Source organism: Pteropus alecto, unplaced genomic scaffold, assembly GCF_000325575.1.
Source record: "Pteropus alecto unplaced genomic scaffold, ASM32557v1 scaffold94, whole genome shotgun sequence".
Lineage (NCBI taxonomy): Eukaryota > Metazoa > Chordata > Mammalia > Chiroptera > Pteropodidae > Pteropus > Pteropus alecto.
Window position 1 is genome coordinate 8367828 of NW_006437736.1, and position 21573 is coordinate 8389400.

General features: G+C 38.2%; 1 protein-coding gene across 2 annotated transcripts in view; it reads right to left on the reverse strand.

Annotated features, from left to right (window-relative positions):
- Positions 1 to 7851: 7851 nt before the first annotated feature.
- SLC17A8 (solute carrier family 17 member 8) overlaps positions 7852 to 21573 on the reverse strand; it is a 38785-nt gene continuing 25063 nt past the window's right edge. Inside the window, exons 8-12 of one of the 2 annotated variants that reach the window (XM_025048816.1) lie at positions 21297 to 21446; positions 19730 to 19862; positions 13882 to 13992; positions 9667 to 9794; positions 7859 to 8285 (exon numbers count right to left, since the gene is read on the reverse strand). In XM_025048816.1, the coding sequence (XP_024904584.1) occupies positions 7941 to 8285; positions 9667 to 9794; positions 13882 to 13992; positions 19730 to 19862; positions 21297 to 21446 (867 nt within the window). In that variant the 3' untranslated portion in view covers positions 7859 to 7940. Of the gene's footprint in view, positions 8286 to 9666; positions 9795 to 13881; positions 13993 to 19729; positions 19863 to 21296; positions 21447 to 21573 lie in introns of both variants that reach the window. The other variant, XM_006914565.2, reaches the window with a different exon arrangement.

Consider the following 21573-nt stretch of genomic DNA (forward strand, 5'->3'; position numbering starts at 1 on the left):
GCCTTTTTTCACTTGGCCATAGGCCACCATTCTCTCTGGATTCCCTCCTTTATTTCACCCCGCTCAACCCCCCTTCACTTTTCCATCTCTTCTACTGATTTCTTCTCATCTTCCTGATCTGTCTATGTTGGAGTGCCCTTAGGGCTCAGTCATATTCAATCTTGACAATCTCATCTGGTCTCATGGTCTCAACTACCATCTATGTGATGTGATGATGACTCACAAATCTACAGCTCCAAATCTGACCTATCTCCTGAATCCCAGACTGTATTTCTACTGCTCACCTGATATTGCCACTTAGATATCCATAGGCAAGTAAAACTAAAATCAAACATATCCCAAATTCCTGAGTTCTTCCCCGCACAAATCCTGAACCTCCACAATCTTCTGCCTCACAGTAAATGTTCCATCTTCCTTCAAAATATGTCCAGAACCTGACCACTTTAAGAGACTTGGCATTCTTTAAATATGCCAAGTGTGTTCCCACTTCAGGGCCTTCGTAGTTGCTTTGTCCTGTTCCTGCAACCCTTTGTCCAAATATGCTCTCGATTTGTTCCCTCGCTGCCTTCAGTTCTCTGCTCAAAGTCCCCTTTATCACTAAATACTCAACACAACACATCAGTCCCCACACACCCTATCTCCCTTACCTTGTTTTATGTTTATTTTTAGCACTTGTCACTCTCTGACATACTATGTACTGGATTTACTCTTTGACTTGCTCATTTTCTGTGTCTGCCCTCTAGAATGTAAGCTCCATAAGAGCAGAGACTTATTTTGTTCACTTATTTTCTGTCCCTAGTGCCTGACCCATTATAGGTGTTCAGTCATTGAGGTGCTCATTAAAGGTGTTAAATAAGTGTAGAATGAATGAATGAATAATGAACTTTCTATTCCCATGGGCAGGGCTTAGTGGGAGGCCTCCAGAGGGAGCAATCTGGCAGAAATCCATTTATTTTGATGAGGAAACCCCCAAATGTCAATGGCTATAAGCCTTTCTCTTAGTGAGTCCCTACCCCTCACCTCACGAACCCTCCAATCCTCAGCCCAAGGAATAAGAGCTCGACTGCCAGCACTTTGGAAGCTCAGCCGTGAAGGCAGCTGGAAGTTTCCAGTGTTCAGTATGCAAACTTTTCATTTCCCTGTGTTTAATAAGGTTCATTCATTCATTTGACAAATATTTGCCAAGTGACTATTAAATTCCAGGCACTGATCTAGGTACTTGAGATACATTAGTGATCAAAATAGACTAACATCTCGAAATTTTGGAAGTCATATTCATCATTGACAGGTATTCTTGAATCCAGAGACCCCTTGTCCAGAAAATAAACCTTCTATTTTCTGCTAGGTAGGGGGAGGGACATTTTCTTAGTTGAGCTGGGTGGGGAGAGACTCTGGGGTTATAGCTGATCCTTAGATGCATCTTCAGCAGGGTTGCTAATCTGGCAACTCTAACTTTCAACCATTCCTTGTGTTTTCAGCTTCCCTTCTCTAACCTCCCTCTACCCCCTTACTCTGTCTTCCACAGGTACCTGGTGATGATGCCTTCAATTCTGTAGCTTCCCTGGGTTGCAGTAACACAAAACAGCTTTCTTCTTTTCTCACTCAGTTCTGCTAAAGTCAGTGAAGACTGATGTATCCCCATTCAGCTTCTTAAATGTGATTTTCTCCTCCTTCCTCTGTGTCCTGGAAAGTTTATATGTTCTTTTATTCCTTTATTATAATTTTAGAAAGCAGATATAACTGACTACATTTAATCTCCATATTTAAGCAGCTAACCTAAATGTCATCTCCAGCATAATCTTCCTTAAACACAATAACATATGTTAAAGAACATATCCATTGAGCACCTATTCTGTGCAGGACATGTGCTGAGCATCTAGACAGTGTTTGTACCTCCCGATCTGGCATGCCTGGGAGAAATTCAGTCCTCTGGCAACCCCCACCCCCACCCCCATGCATACTCGCCAACATACACACATCCAGGAAACATTGGATTCAGCCTTCCTATCTTACTTAGTCTGTATAGCCAGGGAAATAGGAAAAATATAGAGGTCCCTGGTTCTTATGTCTCTTTCAAGTCCAGCAGTTGATGAGGAAAGGTTCATTTGGTTTTTCATCTGTTCCTATACTTGGCTCTGTACTAAACTGCCAGGGCTCATTCCATCAGTTCATTCACACTTTATTGAAAAGACTAGGACATTCTCCTAATTTTAAGAAACACATTTGTCTGGAATTATTGCAGCCAGAAGAAACGGTGAACATATTAAGAATTAAGAATTAAGATTAAGATTTAACTAAGAAATATTTGAAAAGATGCTCAATATCACTAGCTATTAGGGAAATGCAAATCAAAAACACAATGAGATATCATCTCACACCTGTTAGAATAGCTATAATCAACAAGACAAGTAATTACAAATGCTGAAGAGGATACGGAGAAAAAGGAACATTCATACACTGCTGGTGGGACTGCAAATTGGTACAGCCACTATGGAAAACATATGGAGGTTCCTCAAAAAACTAAGAATTGATCTACCATATGATCTAGCAATCCCTCTACTGGGTATTTGCCCCAAAGACCTGAAAACCCATATCCAAAAAGATATTTGCACACTTATGTTCATAGCAGCATTATTCACAGTGGCCAGGACATGGAAGCAATCAAAGTGTCCTACGATAGATGATTGGCTAAAAAAGTTGTGGTACATACATACAATGGAATATTACTCAGCCATAAGAAGAGATGAAATACTGCCATTTGCAACAACATAGATGGACCTCGAGATAATCATGCTAAGCGAAATAAGCCAGACAGAAAAAGTTGAAAATCATATGATATCACTTATATGTGAGATATAAACCTAGAAGCAACAAATGAACAAGACAAACAAACAGAGACTCATGGACATGGACTATAGGCTAGTGGTTACCAGAGGGTAGGGGGTTGGGGAGGAGTGGGGAGGTAGATAGGATAAAGGGGGTCAAATATAGAGGAGGGGAGGGTGAAGTGGGTAAAGGAGATCAAATATACGGTAGCTGAAGGAAATTAGATTTTGTGTAGTAAATACACGATAGAATATACAGATGTCAAATTATAATGTACACCTGAAAATTATACAATTGTATTAACAAATGTTACCCCAATAAACTTAATGTAAAAAAAAAGAATTAAGATTTAAAATGGCCATGAGAGTCTTGAGTTTTAGTTATGCTCTGAAACACCATTTATTTATTTTAAAAATACTTGGGAATAAATAGCTGAACCTTTCTCATTGGGTTGCCATGAGAATTAAATGAGATCATGTATGGAAAAGGCTTAGCATAAGATCTGGAACAAAGTAATACATGAAATCTAAAGAAAAGTTCAGCTTTCCTGGCCCTTCAAATTGGTCCATGTGGTTATTAACTCAAATTTGAAGCAGGCCAGAATCTATTCTGCTCTAATGAGTTGATTTCTTTGTGGTCTCTCCTGGAGGAGGCTCAAAGTTCCCTTCCATACAAAATTTACTCCCTACAACTTAGTTCAGATCTCCCAGAGTGCCACTTAGCAGAGCCACATCATTTATGGCTCTTGGGGTTAGGAGACAATTTCAATATGTTAGGTGAGAGTTCATAAGACCTTTAACCTGGGTTAGAACTGAGTGGCAGATGTATTTAGTGCTCACTTGGCAATCCACGTGCCCGCCTTGAATCCCCAGCCACCTCTGAAGTTAGGTTGATGCTATATGGCTAATGTAGGAAAAGAAATGACAGTGTCATTTCCAAGTGAGGCAGTGAAAAGCTAGAGTGTCTCCTTCTCCCTCCCCCTTTCACAGTGACATCCAAGGTTATATGCTCCAAATGGTGAACTACAAGATGGTGGTGAGTGGGGAAAAAAAATGAATCCTGGATCCTTCAATGAACCTTCAGAACAAGCGTCCACTCCACCCAATCCAATACACAGTCAACTAGTAACACAAGAGAGAAATAAACAGCTGCTACAATAAGCCACTGAGATTTGGAGATTAATTTATTACACACTATGTCTAGGAAATTAAATCAGTTTGATAGAACTTGTGAAGATAAAATTAAAGGGACTTCATCTTCCATTAATGGCAAACTAGGTAATTCAAACCAACCTTTATACTGGAAGATATGTATTTTTTAAATGTCTACTCAAAAGTATTGGAAAGCCAGCATGGCAGTGAAAAATTATCTGGCTACAATCTGGCTATCCAGGAGAAGATGAAAATCCAGAGAAGTGAGTCTCACATTTGAAACTACTCTTCTCCTGGAAGCATTTGGAAATTATAAGAAAGCCAATGTTTGCTAGCTGGGCAGTTTGATGGCCTGGTATGGATATAAAAATTGGATGCCAATAAAAACACAGTAGTGTGGGTTGGGACTATGAAGTTCTGTAGTCTAGCAATAAGAGTGAGTTGAAAAGTAAAAGAGCCTTCACACTGCCTCAGCTCAGCTTCAAAACATCTAAGTGGCCAAAAACATCTCAGGCTTTGCATTTGGATGCAAGAGATCCCAGAATGCTAATGCCTTCAGGCTCCTGGAAGAAGCAAACAAAAATCCTTTCTAGAGAGAAAAAAACAAAAACATTATTTTAATTCTAAAATCATTTCTGCAAACAATTTTCCAAATACGATTTCAGATTCAAAGAAAACCAGGCACAGACCAAAATAAGACAACGAACAAGGATCAACCAAACCCACAGAAAACAGAGACAGAATTCCATGGTCTCCAGATAGTGGCACCGATCAGACTTTAAAATAATTAGTTTACTATGTTCTAGGAAGAAAATACAGGATTGAAAATGTCAGCAGAGAACTAGAAATATTTTTTAAAATACATAGCAAACTTGAAAAAGAATCAATAAAAGTCCTAAAACTGAAAAGACAATAACTAAAATTAAGAACACGGATGGATTTTTACCAGATTATATCTTGCTGAAGAGAGAAATAAAGAATTTAAAAATAAGTCAGAAGAAGATATTCAAAATGACACAGAAAGAGGCAAAGGGCTGGAAAGAGATAGTTAGAGTCCTACACACAGTCCAGCATCCATTTAACTGGACTCCTGGAAAGAACATAGAGAGAGGATGGAGCAAAAGCAATATCGTGAGAGGCAACAGCTAAAAAATTTCCAAAACCGATGTAAGACTTTGAGCCACAGATTGAAAATAAAGTTAAATGGACTTGGCAGGGAAGAGAGAAAGAGCTACTTTTTTAAAAGTCAAAGATGACTTCAAGAACTCTAGCTCCAGCAAAAGGGAGATGTGACTGAGATAAAAAACGGGGAAGGAAGAACAGGTTTGTTGAGGTCGGGAGGAGACAGTGTGGAATAGAAATAGCAGTTTTCAATTTTTACCTGTCGAATTTAACATCCAGGCAGGAATAACAAATGTGCCATTATTTCTTGAATAATTATTCTTTTTCTTGTCATGTTCAGGAGTCTCCAAAACTTTCATTCTTTTAAAAGAACCAGTCAAGCCTTTCTTGTCTCAAGAATCCAGCACCCTCAGGCCTCCTTCACTTTACTAGAATCCATGGTTTGCCTCCAAGGGTTGATCTACGAATGGATATTTGCAGCAAAATGTACAATGACTTGCAAACTACATATGCCTGGTGTTCAACTGTAATTATCTGTTCAATGCAACCTTCACAATACCCATCAAAACAAAATAATGTGCTTTTTAGATTTTAACACTATGATCTAGGACTCCGTTTTTTGTTGTTTTTTGTTTTTTTTTTAATACTCTAAGGGCAAGTTACAGGTACTCCAAATGTTTTGATTTATCAAAATGTGGAATTTCTGCATATGACACTGACTTTAAATGTTGGAGTAAATAAAACTCAATGTCACAATCTAGAATATTACCTTAGGGATTATCATGAGAGTATTTTTTAATAGTTATTTGACTTTATTAACAGAAGGAAAAATAAAACACTGGCTACGATAAATTTCTCATTTTTTTACTTAGTAAACATCACGACTTTCACAATAAATTCTGTGGCTAATAGAAGAAAATAACATAGCATGCTATCTTTTCAACTGAAAAGGTCCCAAAAAGTTAAAAGATGATAATGATGATGGGAACTAATGTTTACTGAGCACTTTCTACATGCCAGAAACTGTTCTAAGGGACTTAAATGAATTCACTCATTAAAGAGATTTAAAGATATATAATAACATAAACTATACACCAATGACATAAAAAATATTATTTAATGGAGAATCAGGCAATTCTTTTTTTCCCTCAAAATTGTTCTTTTTATAAGATACACTACAACTCTGCTGGTACAATTAGGGACCAGAAGTGTGTGTGTGTATATATATCTATTTATAAATATATATATGAGAGAAATTAGAAAAAAACACTTTACAATAATAAAGTACAAGTAAATCTATAATTTTTTCTCACAATATTACATTATTCTCCTGAAAGTAGAAATAAAATTTTCAAAAACAATAAACAGGAAAATAATTTTATTTTCAAACAACCCCTTACATGCCAACATTAAACTTTTAATTATTAAATTCTAAAATATATATTAAGTGTATCCATGTTATTGCCTTATGCAATCAAATTTTTAACAGTATGAGTCTAGTTGTCCTGGATATTTCGCTCTAGAATTTCTCTGTAGAACTACTGCTATATTATTGTGATTTCCCTATATATCATTTCCAAATACAGTCATCAGGAATACTTCAACCATAATTTTGTATAACTTAATCAAGCTTCCTAATATCACCAGCTAAAACGGCTAAAGACATTTTTTTTTTTTAAACAGAAGAGTCAGGAGAATTTTGCCTAATAAAATGCGTGAACCAACTTCTTAAATTACCAAATGTCTTCAAGATTTTTAAGTAATGTGGAACATTATTTAACAACATTCTTGATATTCTGAAGGACTGAAATTTAATAGCCAAACCCTACTTCTCAGCCATTCTGACCATCAGATTCCTGAAAATTTGCTATCCTACTTAGCTTTTTCTTTTTTTGACCTCTGAATGTCTCATGCAGTCTGTGACCCTTATGATTTAAAAACTATGAATTCACAGAATCATTTGACTCTTCAGATCATATAGGAACCTAATGGTCTTTGAATCCAGCCCCTCATACCATGTTTGAATGCTCTCTGCCACATTAACCCAAATGTTTCCCATTCTCCATGCCTGCCAAAATAGGGAATTATTTAAAGATAACCCACTCTGTTTTCAGTTTTCACTATTAAAACTGTCTTCCCTATCCTGAGGTGACACTTTCTTCACCAAAACTATCCCCTAATTTGGATCTCACCAATCTCCTCACTGGCCCCAAGAGAATGACTTCAGGTGAATCCATCTCTTCTTGCTTTACTTTTCTTAGTTGTAAAATGGAGATAAGAAATGTATGTCATATGGGTGTGGAGATTAAATGAAAATGTTTATAAAGCGCCTGGTGCAACACAGGGCCTCCGCAAGCAGTAGCCTTATTAGGAGTAGAAAACCCTCCTCTGCATGGCTATTCTCAGAGATGGTATGGCAGCTGTCATCTTCTCTCCTCCAGGACAGATAGCCCCATGTTCTCCCATTTTCTTTGAAAAACATGGTATTGTCTCTCTTATTTCTCTAGTCATTCCTTTCTGAATAAGTATAGTTCTTTGAGAGAAGAATCAACTGCTAATCAAAAAATGTATACATTATATATATATGTATATGTATATATACATATATATATACATATACATATATATATAATGTCCACTTAAGATAAGTCTCATACCCAGACGTATCATTGCAAGACAATATTTCTCTCTTCTCTATTGCTGATGAAATCTCCTCTCCCCCTCCCCCACCTCCAGTGTCTCCATATTTGACCCTCTGGCAAGCTGGGCTATGGGGAAGGCAATAGGTATGGGTACTTTCTGGTTCTAAGGTGACAAGAAGACAGAAGTGCCCCTAAGACGTTAGGATGTATCTGAGAAGTTTCCTTCTTCATTCTGGTAGGATGTCAGCTCTTCCTCATCGAGGGTCACTCCTCTCTGTCCTCTCCATTCCTTCTTCCGGACTTCACAATTCTGGGTAGTGGCTCCATATGACATCTTCTTTTTGGGACTTGCAAAATTCTCATGGTTGAGTTCTGTTTCCTCGGCTAATTCATCTTGGTCAATGATGCCACACTTCTCCTCAGAGAGATTCTCGGGGTCAGCCCACTCCTGTTTCTCCCCGGAAGCAAAGACCCCATAGAAGATGACACCACTGTAGTGGACCAGGGCAGCTATGAGGAACACATTCTGCCATTCCTCACGGGTCTAAATGAGGAAACACAGTACCAGTTAATATTTTAACCAAAACCAGAGATCAACAGCATGTTCTGGCACAAAAAAAGCACCTGGTTCACCCCAAAGGCAGCACTCTGCTTCTTGGGGACACGTGTCAGAAGCGTGCTGGGGATCCAAACAGAATTTGAGTGTTTAAAAATGAAAGTTAAGACTATAATGAATTTGCATTTTTTAATTTAGAGAAATGCTTTACAAAATAAACATCATGTAAAACACACGTAGCACCATTTCATAGTTCTTCTAAATACACTAATGGGGTTTCCACTCACCTATTGGGTTAAATTAAACTTGCTTTAGGAACTCATCATTTTAAATATCAGAGGTCTCCTTCTTGCTTGCTGTTGGATACATAACAATTTGAGCCATGAAAATGCTCAGTCTTGACTGTCAGTAGCTTATTTACAATCACGTTTTCTGTGTAAAATACAGTATCACAAAATAATGGCACTTGTGTTTAAGGTTAAGGGAAGATAGTATCTGAGATTTAATACTCATGTTACTGATCCTATCATCTCATGAACAGAGAGGAGAAAACATTGATCTTCTGCCTATAAAAAAAATCCCAAATCCCAACTTTCTTTTCTATCAAAAAACATGAAAAGTTGCCTCATACTTTCTTCTCCAGGAAGTCATATTTGTAATAGGCAATCCAACTAAAAAAAACAATAGTTGGGTAAAAACGCCAAAATATCAAAAAATTCGTATTTGCAGAAAGCAGCATCCTGAAACTTTATCAATGACAGAGGTGAAGAAACCAGAGATCAAGTGTCCTGTGGTTTAACGCTGGATGGAGCTGGGATCCTCTTCTTCCATCCACCTTGGTCTAAATGCACAAAGGTTCAATAACAACTAAGTGCCACACCCTGGTAGGTTCTTACGAAGGGTCATTAATGACTCGTTTATTTCTTCATAATACAGAAGTGTAACAGCGCTAACATTTTTATGCTGGAACATGCTAAGCAATAGATTGAATGGGTTATAAAGCTTAATTACTTAGAATTATAAAATGATCTTGAATACTTTTTAATTTCTCCTGAGTTGATTGCCTCAGTTTCTTACTGTGTCTCAAAATGGTCTATACAGTGTTTGCCCCCACTACACACACATTTTATTTCTTTGTTGAGGAAATATGGAACCAAAATTAATCAGCCCTGTTGCTATCAATAAATGATAATTAAAAAAAAAAAGAAGAAGAAAAAGAAAGAAAAGAGAAATAGAAGAAGCTCAAATGACTTAGCCAAGGTCAAGGACATACCTATTTACAGGCTGGGGTAGGGCCTTGAGATTTCAAGTTTATAGAGTATTTCAGTCCTTTGATACTGTAACCCACAGCCCCAGAGGAGACCATTACCTTGTGCTTGGTCATTGCACCGACAATGAGGGGACAGACCATTCCAGACAGGGTTCCTACTCCATTTGAGATGCCCATGAGAATGCTGGCATAGCGGGGGGCAATATCCAGGTGATTGACATTAAAACCTACAGTGAAGCCAAAACCTCAAAATCAGAGTCAAGAATAGAATTCCAAATACAGTTTGGAAAATACTTAGCTTCCCCCCAATGCTCATCAATCTATGTACTTTCTTCTAGCACATGACTAATGGATACCTCTACCGAGAGGACCGGGTTGAGGATTGCCAGGCTATGCCTGCACAGAGCAGAAAAATGTGCTGTGATTGATTAGCAGTGTCTACTCTGGACTTTCTGTGGGGTTCTGAACTTCAAAATGATAGTATTTGGGGCAATACTGAAAAGCTAAAAGTCTGGATCACATTTATTCAGAGTAAATAATCACACAATCACATTCAGTGTGATGAGGACCAAACCCTGCCTCATTATATCCTCCCTCCCAGGCCTCGACTTACTCCTAAAAGGCTACCACAGGTAAGTGTGCCTTAGTGGCCACGTGGCATAGGGGAAAGGGTACTTTTTTGATAATAAACATTTGCACTAACATTGGCAGAATCCTCTGTAATTTACAAAATACTTTCACGCACATACTCGATTTGGAGTTTGTAAATCTGGGTTTGAATCTTATTTCCACCACTTAAGTCATTTTTAAGCCTTTGTTTCCTCATCTCTAATATGGGGATAATATTACCCAAGCCATAAAGATGCTATGAGAACCAGGGTAAGTATATAGGCAAGAGCTCTTGGCAAATAGCTAGGCTCTACTAACTACCTACTACCACTAGCTACCACGATTACCAGTCCTACCTACTCCTGCTGCCTCTGCTGCTGCTCTAAGCAAGCATCTTCTCTCTCAGAAGTCTTTTATTGGAAGATAATGCTGCTTGGAATGGTAAAATAATAAGTCAGCAACACCTCACTATTCACCTGTTTATCGGGGAAAAAAGAATGAGTGGAATGAAGGGAGAAGCACTGAGAACCACCTGTTCAAGTCAATATTGCCCAGGGGTGATTTTAGAGTCAGACAAACCTGCCTCTGGCAGCTTAACTGAGATGCAAATCTGGACAAAGGATTTAAACTTTCTGAATCTCCTGTTCTTCATCTATAAACTAGAATAATCATTCTTATAAAATTGTTGTAGGAATTAAGTTAAATGATGTATGTCCATTACATGATATACAGGGGTGAAAACCAACATGTATGTTCTTTTCTAGGTTATTCATCTGTCTTATTGACCACTATCTCCCCTGAACTGTCAGTGTCTGGTACATAGTAGGCACATAATAAATAATTGATTGGTTAATTAGCAATTTGAGCTACGAAATTACAGCAGGGGGTTTTAACTTTTATTTATTCATATTTTTGTTTTCCTTTGTCTTGCTCTTTAATTCTCCATTCTGTGCAAAGAACCTGAAAATAGGATTTAAAAAAAATTTTTTTTTTCCAATTTGGCACATTGGCTGGTTGTTTTTTCCTACTTCCATTCAGGGAGAATTTTTTTAAAAAACCTTTATAATAAACATGCTGTCAAAGTGGCAGACAATCAGAATATAAAAAACAGCTGCAAAATTAATTAATCTTATTGTTGATTCAAATGCAATAAACACTTTATTAGAAAAGAAGCCAGAGATAAGAAGTGATTAATATGATTGTTGAGTACTATATTCTGATACAAAGCTCAGGCATCTGTGTTTAGCTAAAGATAATGTAAGAAAAGCCACTTAGGTTTCTAGCTGCACAATTCTAGTGTTCAGGGGGAAAAATCTATGAGAAACTGAGATATTGATGGATTTTTTTTGCAGCAGCAGCAGCAGCAGCAGCAGATACAAAAAAAGCAAAGAATTGCACAACAGCTGGGAGAGTCTGTCTTCTCTTCATAGGACATTTCTCAAAACAGGCATCACCTAACTGTTGTATCTTTCTAATTTCACCATTGTCAGCTCTCTTGTCTATGATCAGTTCCTAAATTGTGATCATCTTCTCTGGCATCCCTACTAACTCTTTATAAAGTGGGCAGATAGTAGATCCGAGGAATTATTGTCCCCACAGCGATAGTCCCTCCCATAGTATCACTGTTGGGTCAGACAAACTTGTATTCCAGTCCCAACCACTTAACTTACTAGGGCAAGTTAAGTCACCTTTCTAAGCCTCAGGGTCCTCACTGGTAAAATAGACATAGCAATACCCTTCCCACAGTTTACCACAGGGATTAAATTAGATCATGTCTGAAAAATAGTTAGCTTGGAGTAAGTGCTAATAAAAATTATGGCAGCTGTTGTGATTTGGGGTATTGGGTTTCTCTCCTTCTGATTGTGTCTTAATTGGCAATCTCGGGGAAATATGAACCTGAATATTTCAGTATCTTTGGGGACAAGATATGAATCTCTTTTGCCTAACAGAGCTATCAAGAAAAAGTAATCCTCAGCACCCTACTAGAAATAAGTTGCGATTGTTCTCTCTTCGCTACTCAAAGTGTGGACCACTGGACAGCCGCAGCAGCATCGCTGGGGAGCTTGTTAGAAATACAGAAAGTCAGGCCCCACTCTGGACCTGCTGAATCTGAATCTGTATTTTGCAGAATCCTAAGATGATTTGTATGTACCTTGAAGTATGAGAAGCACTGGGCCAGAGTGAATAGTAATTGAACAATAGTAGTGAATACTTATTAATTTTGTTATGCATCAGGCACTGGGCTAAGAGCTTCCAATGCTCTATTTCCACTAGAATGTAAACTTTATGAGGACAGAATCTTTGACTTTTTTCATTGCCTTATCCCCCACGCCAAGAACAGTGCCTGGCTCATGAGAAGTGTGAGTGAATACATGAATTATGTTAATTCATCGAGATCTCCCAACAGTGCTACAAGGTTGCCTTTACATCTCTCTAGCCTCTAGCAGAAGATATTGAAGCTTGAGGATTTAAATAACATAGCAATTTTTTTGTATAAATAGTAGGTAGTAAAGAGAGATCTCAAACCCAGGTCTATGTACCTCCAAACCCAAGTCCTTAGCTGCAAGCTACTTTTACGGTTTACATTTTCCCCTCATTTTTTCCTATTCATCAGCTCTACTGATAAGATCAAGCCTCTATTTTAGTGTAGCTTAAACCAGAGATTTCTATTCTGAGATGGTACCACTCTGTTTGATCTTTTACGCGGCCTGGAATGGTGGAGAGAGCTCAGGCTTAGAGCCAGGCAGAATGGCCCTTTAGTTCTTCCTCTGCCACCAATTGTGTGACCATAGGAAAGTATCCAATTTTTCTAAGTTTTAAGTACCTCATCAGTAAAATAGTGATATTACTACTTCACAATGTCGTAAGATGGATGTAACATATGTAAAGTGTTCTTTAAGTGATAATTTTAGTATTACAGTATGTTTTGAAAGTAGAAAAACAACTGGGTTTCACTTTTTCACCCAGTTTTACAAGGGAGCTTTTGAAGACTATAAGACATGATAGCACTCTGGCCTCTCACACATAGTAGGCTTCTTTCTGCTCCTCTAATATGGAGATACTGATAGCACCTAGAGGAGCCGTGAGTATTACAGGGGTTAATACAGCCACAGGACATAGAGTCTGTGTTTGATCAACATTAGCTCTCGCCATCACCATTATTACTCTTACTACCTGTTCTAGCCTGCTCAGAAAGTCACTTCCCCTCTCTGGACCTGCATTTCCTTGTTTGGAAAATGAAGGCCATGGAAGAGACAAAGTCTAAAGAAGCTTTCCACTCTCGAAAGCTTCTGATCCCATGACTATATGTCAAAGGACCTGATATTAGCAGTTCTCTTGTAGGAAGTGAAGATTGAAAAGGTCACAAAAGACTCTGTTAGGTAGGGTGATCTGGTGCCGCAGTGTGAAAGTGCCACTCCACCCCAGACACACGCTTGGGCCTCTGCCTGTGCCTCAGAGGGCTCACCCACACTTAATGTCTATTTCCAAGGTGGAGAAATTAGGGGCAATTCCAGCTTGACTGGGTTGAGGAACCCAGGGACCTTACAAAGCCATACCTCCTAGATGACATTCTCTAGTCAGTGACACTGCTCCTTGGGAATGGCCTGGATACTAAAGGAAGGTGATGCAATATCCTTTTCCTTCCTGCCTCGTAAGACTTGCTGGATCTATAGAAAAGATTTGGAAACCCAAAGGACATTTTACCTGAAATAGCAAAGCCACTAAATCCTACGGCAAGTACCAGAAAGGAGATAGCCACCCCCTTGGTATGGGAAAAGCCAACCACCAGGAGTAAGGTTGCTTCCATGCCAAAACCTGCAAATGAAACAGCAGGGGGGGGAAATGTCATTTTCATGTCAGTCATCCCAAGGTCATGAATTTTTCAAATAAGAATTGATTAAAATATTTCCATGGACCTAAGTTTTTTTAGTATACACATTCTGGAACGGTGCTTATAAAATTATCCAGGTGTTTCTTGACTACATGACTATGCTACTGTTACCTAGGTGTTCTGTGAGTCTTCTGACACTCCCCTGGTGTACCTTGAACACAGAATGGTCCCAGTAGGTTCCAGCGATGCCCCTGGGGTGAGGGATGGTTACTATCAGTTGCTTCATGGGTGTTTGCTCTGTCATTTCTAAATATTAAAACTCTCCTATATACTGTCAGTCAGTCTTCTCAGTTTACATAAGTTACGGCTTCTCACAGAAAAATAAAATGACGACACTCTTAATATTTATCGTGAAAAGTGACCTGAAAGCAATAAATGAATATCTGAAGCAAAAAGCAGCTCCTTACTGCTTGTAAAACATAAAGCAAAATTCTTCCTTTTCAGAAATTCACCAAGCTCTCAGGCCTTTTTATAAAAGCCATGAGATATTTACACAGAAAATACAGCAGGACAAATGTCCTTTCTGTTCCTTTCGTTCAGAATAAGCGACTCCAATACAACAAAAAACGACGAGGAAATTAGAAAGATGTTCCTTCTCACAAAAGCAAAACAAAACAAAATACAAACACGCATTCAGCCAACAGCAGACAGAACGATGATATAAGTACCAATTCCAGGTATAAAAGTGCCATGGGAAATGGAAGACAACGATGCTTCATTCTGGAGACTGCTGATTCCAGACATCTCCACACGACTGTCCCATAGTTACCTCAAAGACGACATGCCCAAATCAAGTCTCTGTCCCCCTATTTTTTACTCCTAAACAAACAAAGCAAATCACCACCACCATCCTCTTTCTTCTTCTGCAAATTAATCTTTTATTCTCCTGTGTTTAGAAACTCGACTTTCGAGTCAGACAGACTTAGGTTCAGATTTCTACCTCAACATCACTAATTGTGTGACCTTGGACGAGTCACTTCACCTCTTAGATTCCTCATCCTCAAAAATGAAGCCAGTAATACAACCTTATAGGGCACCAGAAGATTAAATGAAATTAGGCGTCCCTAGCACAGGAGCACAGCTCAACAAATGATAACAAAAATCCAACACGGATATCTCAAAACCTCTCTCTTTCTCAGCTTATGCGTCAGAATCTGTGTTTCAACCTCAGAAATATCTGTCAAAACTGACCTTGCTCTCCCCTCCTCTGCACCTGTCTTAGTCCTGTGCTCCATTACCTCTCACCTAGACAACTTCAGTAGACTCTTTATTGGTTTTCCCATCTCTTCTTCTTCTGCTCCATTTTCCCATATCACTATCTTTATAAACCACAAATCTGATCAATTGCCCCTTTGCTTAAAACTTTGTCAAGGGTTCCACATTATTAGTATAGTGTTGTATAATAAATCCCTCCTGCTGTTCCTGTATCATTTTCTGTCATCCTTCAACTCCTTTGCCTCTGCATGTGTCCCATATAAAGCCTTCTGCTGTAGTCACACAGCAGGGTGATTAGCTATTTCCTAAACACAACACTGTTTCATGCCTATATGTATTTTCGCGGACTGTTTCTTCACCTAGGATTCTCTCACCAGTTATTTCTCCTTTCTGGAGAAATTGTATCCTTGACAATCAAGTTCAAATATGACTTCCTCTAGGAAGCTTTCCTGGCAGCCCTGCCCCTCAGCCACCAGTGGAGCGGACACCTCCTTCTTCTTACTAATCTCATAGAACTTTTCAACATTCCTTATAATTTTTCATTTGTGTTTCTGCCTCCCTCATAAAACTGTGATATTTTCCAGGGAAGTTACCGTGTACATAGCACAGAGCCTGGCTAACATGCAGTGATCACTCAAATAATAAACTAATGCAAAGGAAAGAAAGGAAAATCAAGATAACTAAGTTGAAATACAAGCTAGAATATTTTTTATAAATCTTGGTAAGATGCCTACTTTTCTGAGCTTATTTCTTCGAAACTAATGAAGACACAGGGCAAGCATCAATAATTGTTTTAGGTGGTCATCTAAAGAGAGTGATAAAATTATGGACCAGAAGTATTTTTTAAATTGTGGGTTTTATATCATTGCTACTTATTATTAATTCTGTTTCAACAATTTAAATTATACATGGGGCTAAATTGCTAATGTTTTACATACTAACTATGTGTATTTTAGAAGTGGCCTGTCTTAAATAACAAGGCACACAGCTGATACTTCTTTTCTCTTATCATTTTCAACAAAGTTAATTCCTCCAAAGAATTAGAATGAAGACATTGTGTGAAGAATAATAAATACATTGGTTCATTTATGAGAAAAAGATCTTTGCCAAACAGATTTCCAAAGAAGGAAAAAGCATTTAAGAGCCTAAATGATTCCTGTCTAGAGTGAAAATGCTAGAAATAGGACTGTGTGTTTCAGGAGCTAAAGATTAAATTTGAACTTCAGCAGTAATCAAGAGATCTTTGAAAGTAAACCTATTCAGAACCAACAAGAAAAATAAAACTAGGATTTAAAGGCCAGAGAAATTTTTCCATTTCATATTAAAACAACCTGAAGTCACACAGACAACCAATTAAGCCAGGCTAGAATTTTTGACCTTAGTCACACTTTACATGTACTACAGAGGGAGGAACAATAATTGGACAACTGTCCTTGAGGATCTTGGAAATGTGCCCTGATTCAGAATGAACCAGAATAGGTGATCTGTTTGCTTTAAATGATTTTAACTGCAAATATCCCTTGCCTACAGAAGGAAAAGGAGGTGACAGACTCTAAGAAATGTGTGATCTTTCTCAGATGATAAATATCCTCTATATTTCTTCTTAGAAAATATGAAACCAACTAAAATTCTCTAGACTATCATAGATCATACGAGTGTTTCATCATATCCAAATCAATCTGGCTTATCAGCAATGGCACAAAACTCTGTCTTCATGTATTTATCTCTAGTCTAGCATCTCTGCATTTAAGCAAAGTGAAATGACCATGGTCTTTTTTTTTTTTAATTTTCTAGGTAAAGCTCACATAAAATGACATGAAAAGACATGTGAAGAGTTTTCTTGGTTTTTTTGATTGTTTGTGTGTATGTGTGTGTGTGTGTTCTAAGATGAGATTGAGACTGAGGAGAATCTATATATGCATTCTAGTTTCTGTAAAAAAAAAAAAAAAAAGGTTACTGTCAACAGGCACTTAGCTAGCATTTAAAAATGTTTGAACGTTCTCACCACCACCACCAAACACCGAAATTACCAATTATGGAGAAACAATGGCTACAGTGATTGGGGCAAAATTAAATATAAACAAGACATTCTTATAAAACTATGTTTAGTGTCTTCAAGTCACCTGTCTTCAGAAATAAACTATGCGCGTAAAGTTTAAAAGCAGAATTTTCTTTCAAGTTCCAGATTTAGAGGTTGCATATTTGGGGCCATGGGAAATATGATTGAATAGCAGATATTTATTGAATGCCTCCTTTGGAAAACTTCTGTTTTGTCGATGTTTGAACACAGGAGAAGAAAAAGAGCACTCACACGTGTCGGCCTCATGCTAGGTGCATGTATATGCTGTCTCATTTAACCTTTATAACAATCATCTGAAGTAAATGTTATTAAAAAAATTAGATTTAAAATAAGAAGAAAGCTAAGATCCAAGAACTTACAAATCCATCTGCTTCCCTCCACCTCCATTGATACCACTTTAGTTCAAGTCACCATCTTCTCTTGACAGAAAAACTGAAACAGCCTCTTAGCTTGTCTCTCTGCTTTTACTCTTGTGTTCTGTGTTCAATTATTCAGATTTAAAAACATAAGTCAGACCATATCCGTTTCCCTGCTTTAACCCCTCCATTTGCTTCCCAGTGCACTTCAAATAAAACCCAGGCTCTGCATATGTCCACAAGGCTTCCCAAGATGCAGCCCCAGCTGTACGTTCTGATCCCACCTCTTGTTACATTCTATCTCGCTCACTAAGCTCCAACCATTCTGACTTTCCTTCCTTGTTCTCTAACATGCCACATTCATGCCTGCCTCAGGGCCATCGCATGTGCTACTCCCTCTGCCTAAAACACTTTCTTACAAGAGCTGTAATGAGGTAGTACATGACGAGTTGCTAACCAAGTGTATGGATAGGAAGGAGCAATCACTGGAGGCGGACGTAGCCTTAACAAAACACAAAAGGAAAGACAAGCCAATGCAGAAGGATATGTGGAGAGGACTGGGAAGCCAGGTGAAGGTGAGCAGAACTCACAGTAAAGAGAAAGGGAGTAAGCACAGACAGAGACGAAGATATATTCAGGGTCTGGTGTGGAGGGCTATTCAGCTGGAACGGAATCTGATAATTAGAAGAGTGGGACTTTGGTTACTATATTAGTTTCCTGTTCCTGCTGTAACAAATTACCACAGACTTAGTGGCTTAAAAACAACACATATTTATTATTGCCCAGTTCTGGAGGTCAAAAGTCCGAAATGGGTCCCACAGAGCTAAAACCAGGGTGTGTCAGCAGGCTATGTTCCTTTTGGAAGTTCCGGGGGGAAAATCTATTCTTGCCTTTTCCAGGATCTTTACATGATCTACCACTTGAGCAAGTCCCCTTATTATGCCCTAGTTTCCTCACTGCATTTGGATTTAATAACAATACTTGCTCCGAAGGGTGGTTATGAGGAACAAACACAATAATATGTGTAAAGACCTGAGCTTCATGTCTGGCACAGAAAGCATTTAAGAAATGCTCATTTTAAAAGCAAAAGAAAAGAGATAAGAAAGTGTAGAGTTTTTAAAAGGTAAGTAGGCAAACATTGTAGGAATTCATGATTAGTTTTATCTACCTCTTTTGAAAAATCACCCAACTTCCATTTCATCCTTGCAAAATCAAAATATAAGGCAGGAACTAAATAAAGCAGGAAAGAGGACGGTGTGTGTGTGTGTGTGTGTGTGTGTGTGTGTGTGTGTGTGTACACCTATGCACAAGCATATGTTCGAAGGAAAGAAGACCATTCAGAGGAAATGTTTTTCTTATGTTTCTTACTAAAATGTATATATGTAGAAAGGGAAGATGAAGACAAGGGAATAAACTGCATAAGCAAAGGATTATGTATGTGGAAGGATATATGAGAAAGATAAATAAGAAAAAGATTTGTAACAGGAAATCATGTCACTTTGGCTTAAGAGCAGGTGAAAGAAGCATTTCTGCAGTTGCAGGTGGGTATAGATTTATCAACTAAGTTGTCATATCTCAGTTTGCCCAAGTACAGGCTGGATGACTACTTGACAGGGATGTGACACTCAAGAATTTGCTGGAGGATGGACTTAGGGGCCTTTTTCTTTTTTTGCATTTGGATAAAAGATTTATTATTTTCTTCTCTGGGAAAAAACGGGAAGTTAGGGAAACACACTATTTAACAGCCCATATTAACTGGTAATTGGTCCTAACCCCTCCTGGCACAGCTGTTGACAGCATTAGCTGTTTAACCAGAACCAAGCTGTTCATCCCCCACAGAAAGTACGTGGACAGCGTGAGGACTGCAGGTTTTTCCCCGAGAGAAGCTAAGAGAGAAGCGGCCTTTAAGATCCTTTCCAGTGATTAGACATAACCTCCAAGTATACTTTGTAGTTCAATTTCATCTCTTTCTATCCAAGCGACTCAAGCCACCTATGAAACCCACAGTACCTCCACAGTTCATGATTTTTCTGACAGCGGTTGTGGTCAAAATTTGTCTGCTTCTTAAATAATCAGCCAGTTGTCCTCCAATAGGTACAACGATGGTCATGACCATGTGTGGGAGTGCTGACAAGAGACCCACCTGGATGGAAAGAAACAATGAGCTATTTTTAGCTACTTCTGAGAGCTGTATTTCCCTAATTCCCTGCTCCCACCACCTGCAATGCCCACCACCAACCACGCCACTAAATTTTATCATCTAACTGTAAGGGAACCAGGTAGGACTGAGTTTTGTAATAAATAAACAATGAATGAATGAATGATTTTAAGGAGAGACATAACTGTCTCCCTCACCAGAGTGGAAGCTTTTTTTTTTTTTAGTCATTTATATAGTTCATAAAACAATCCCCCTAATTGCTCTTTTTCTCCTCTGGCTCCACCTAGCTATTACATTACTGCTGACTGCATTCCCTATGCTGTGCTCCCCAAACCCATGACCATCAATCAACTACTAATTTGTACTTCTTTAACCCTTCACCTCATTCTCCCAGCCCCTCGACACCCCTCCCCTCTGTCCGTCACCAGATTGTCCTCTATATTTGTGAGTCTGTTTTTTATTAGTTTGTTCTTTTTGTTCCTTAGATTCCACATATAAGTAAAATCATAGGGTATTTATCTTTCTCTGTCTGACTTATTACACTCAGCATAATAGCCTCTAGCTCCATCCATGTTATTGCAAATGGTAGGATTTCATTTCTTTAATGGCTGAGTAAAATTCTATTGTATATATGAACTATAACTTCTTTATCCAATCATCTGTTGATGGGAGATTGGAAGCTTAAGGGCAGAGATGACTTTTAGTTATCTTAAGGCCTGGCTCATGGAAGTTAAACACTTGGCACAAAGTGAATGCTCATTGATGGCAGCCACCATTACTTGACCCCGTTAGCTCTTGCATGGTCACTTCAGACAGTGCCTGGAGCTATGCAGACATCAACCTCTACTAGGCTTCTGCTCTCCCCCTTGGAGAAAAGAGGCTTAATTCTTTTATGATAATGGCTTACATTTCACCATCCACACCCTTTTCCCCTGAAATACAGGCAACCTAATGACAATGGCTGGAGACATTGATAGAGGCTCTTATACAAGGCAATGGTCATTAGTGTTATAATGACCATTATGGAGAGAGGGGTGATCTGCAAAATAAGCTTTAGAGTTCTTATTACTATTCACGGAGTAATTTATAGTGGGGGTGGGGAAGAAAACCTCTCACTGTTAAATCTTTTTATCTTTGTCTAATATGCCATCCTCGAGTTAGCTTCAAAAACACTTTGAGTTCGGGTAGAACATAAATCTTTAAAAGCAACTTAATGCAGCTCTGATCCTTACTAAGAAGAAATTAAATAACTATGTATACTATACACAGAATGTATGATTTGTCTGACATCCAGAGTATTAGGTGTCATAAAATGTTATGAATTAAGATCCGCAATTTAATTATTTTATCATAAAGAATTTTCTCAGTAGAAGTAAGAGATTTAAAGTTTGAGAACATTTGAAGCATCTATGTGTTTACCTTACTTATTGCAAATCCAAAGACCTCTTCAAAATAAGCAGGCTGACTTATTAACAGCAAATAAAAGGTCCAGCTTCTGCAAAAATTTGCCACAATGATTGCATAAACCGGCAGTGATGTGAAAAATCTTTTCCACGGTGTATTAAATTTCTAGAGAGTAAAAATACCGTGAGATTTTTAGTGAATATATTGACAAGTTATTTGTAGTGAATATATTGACAAGTTATGAGTATTTCTCTTAGTGATTGTGCTGTCCTCATAAAAAAGAGGCAAATCT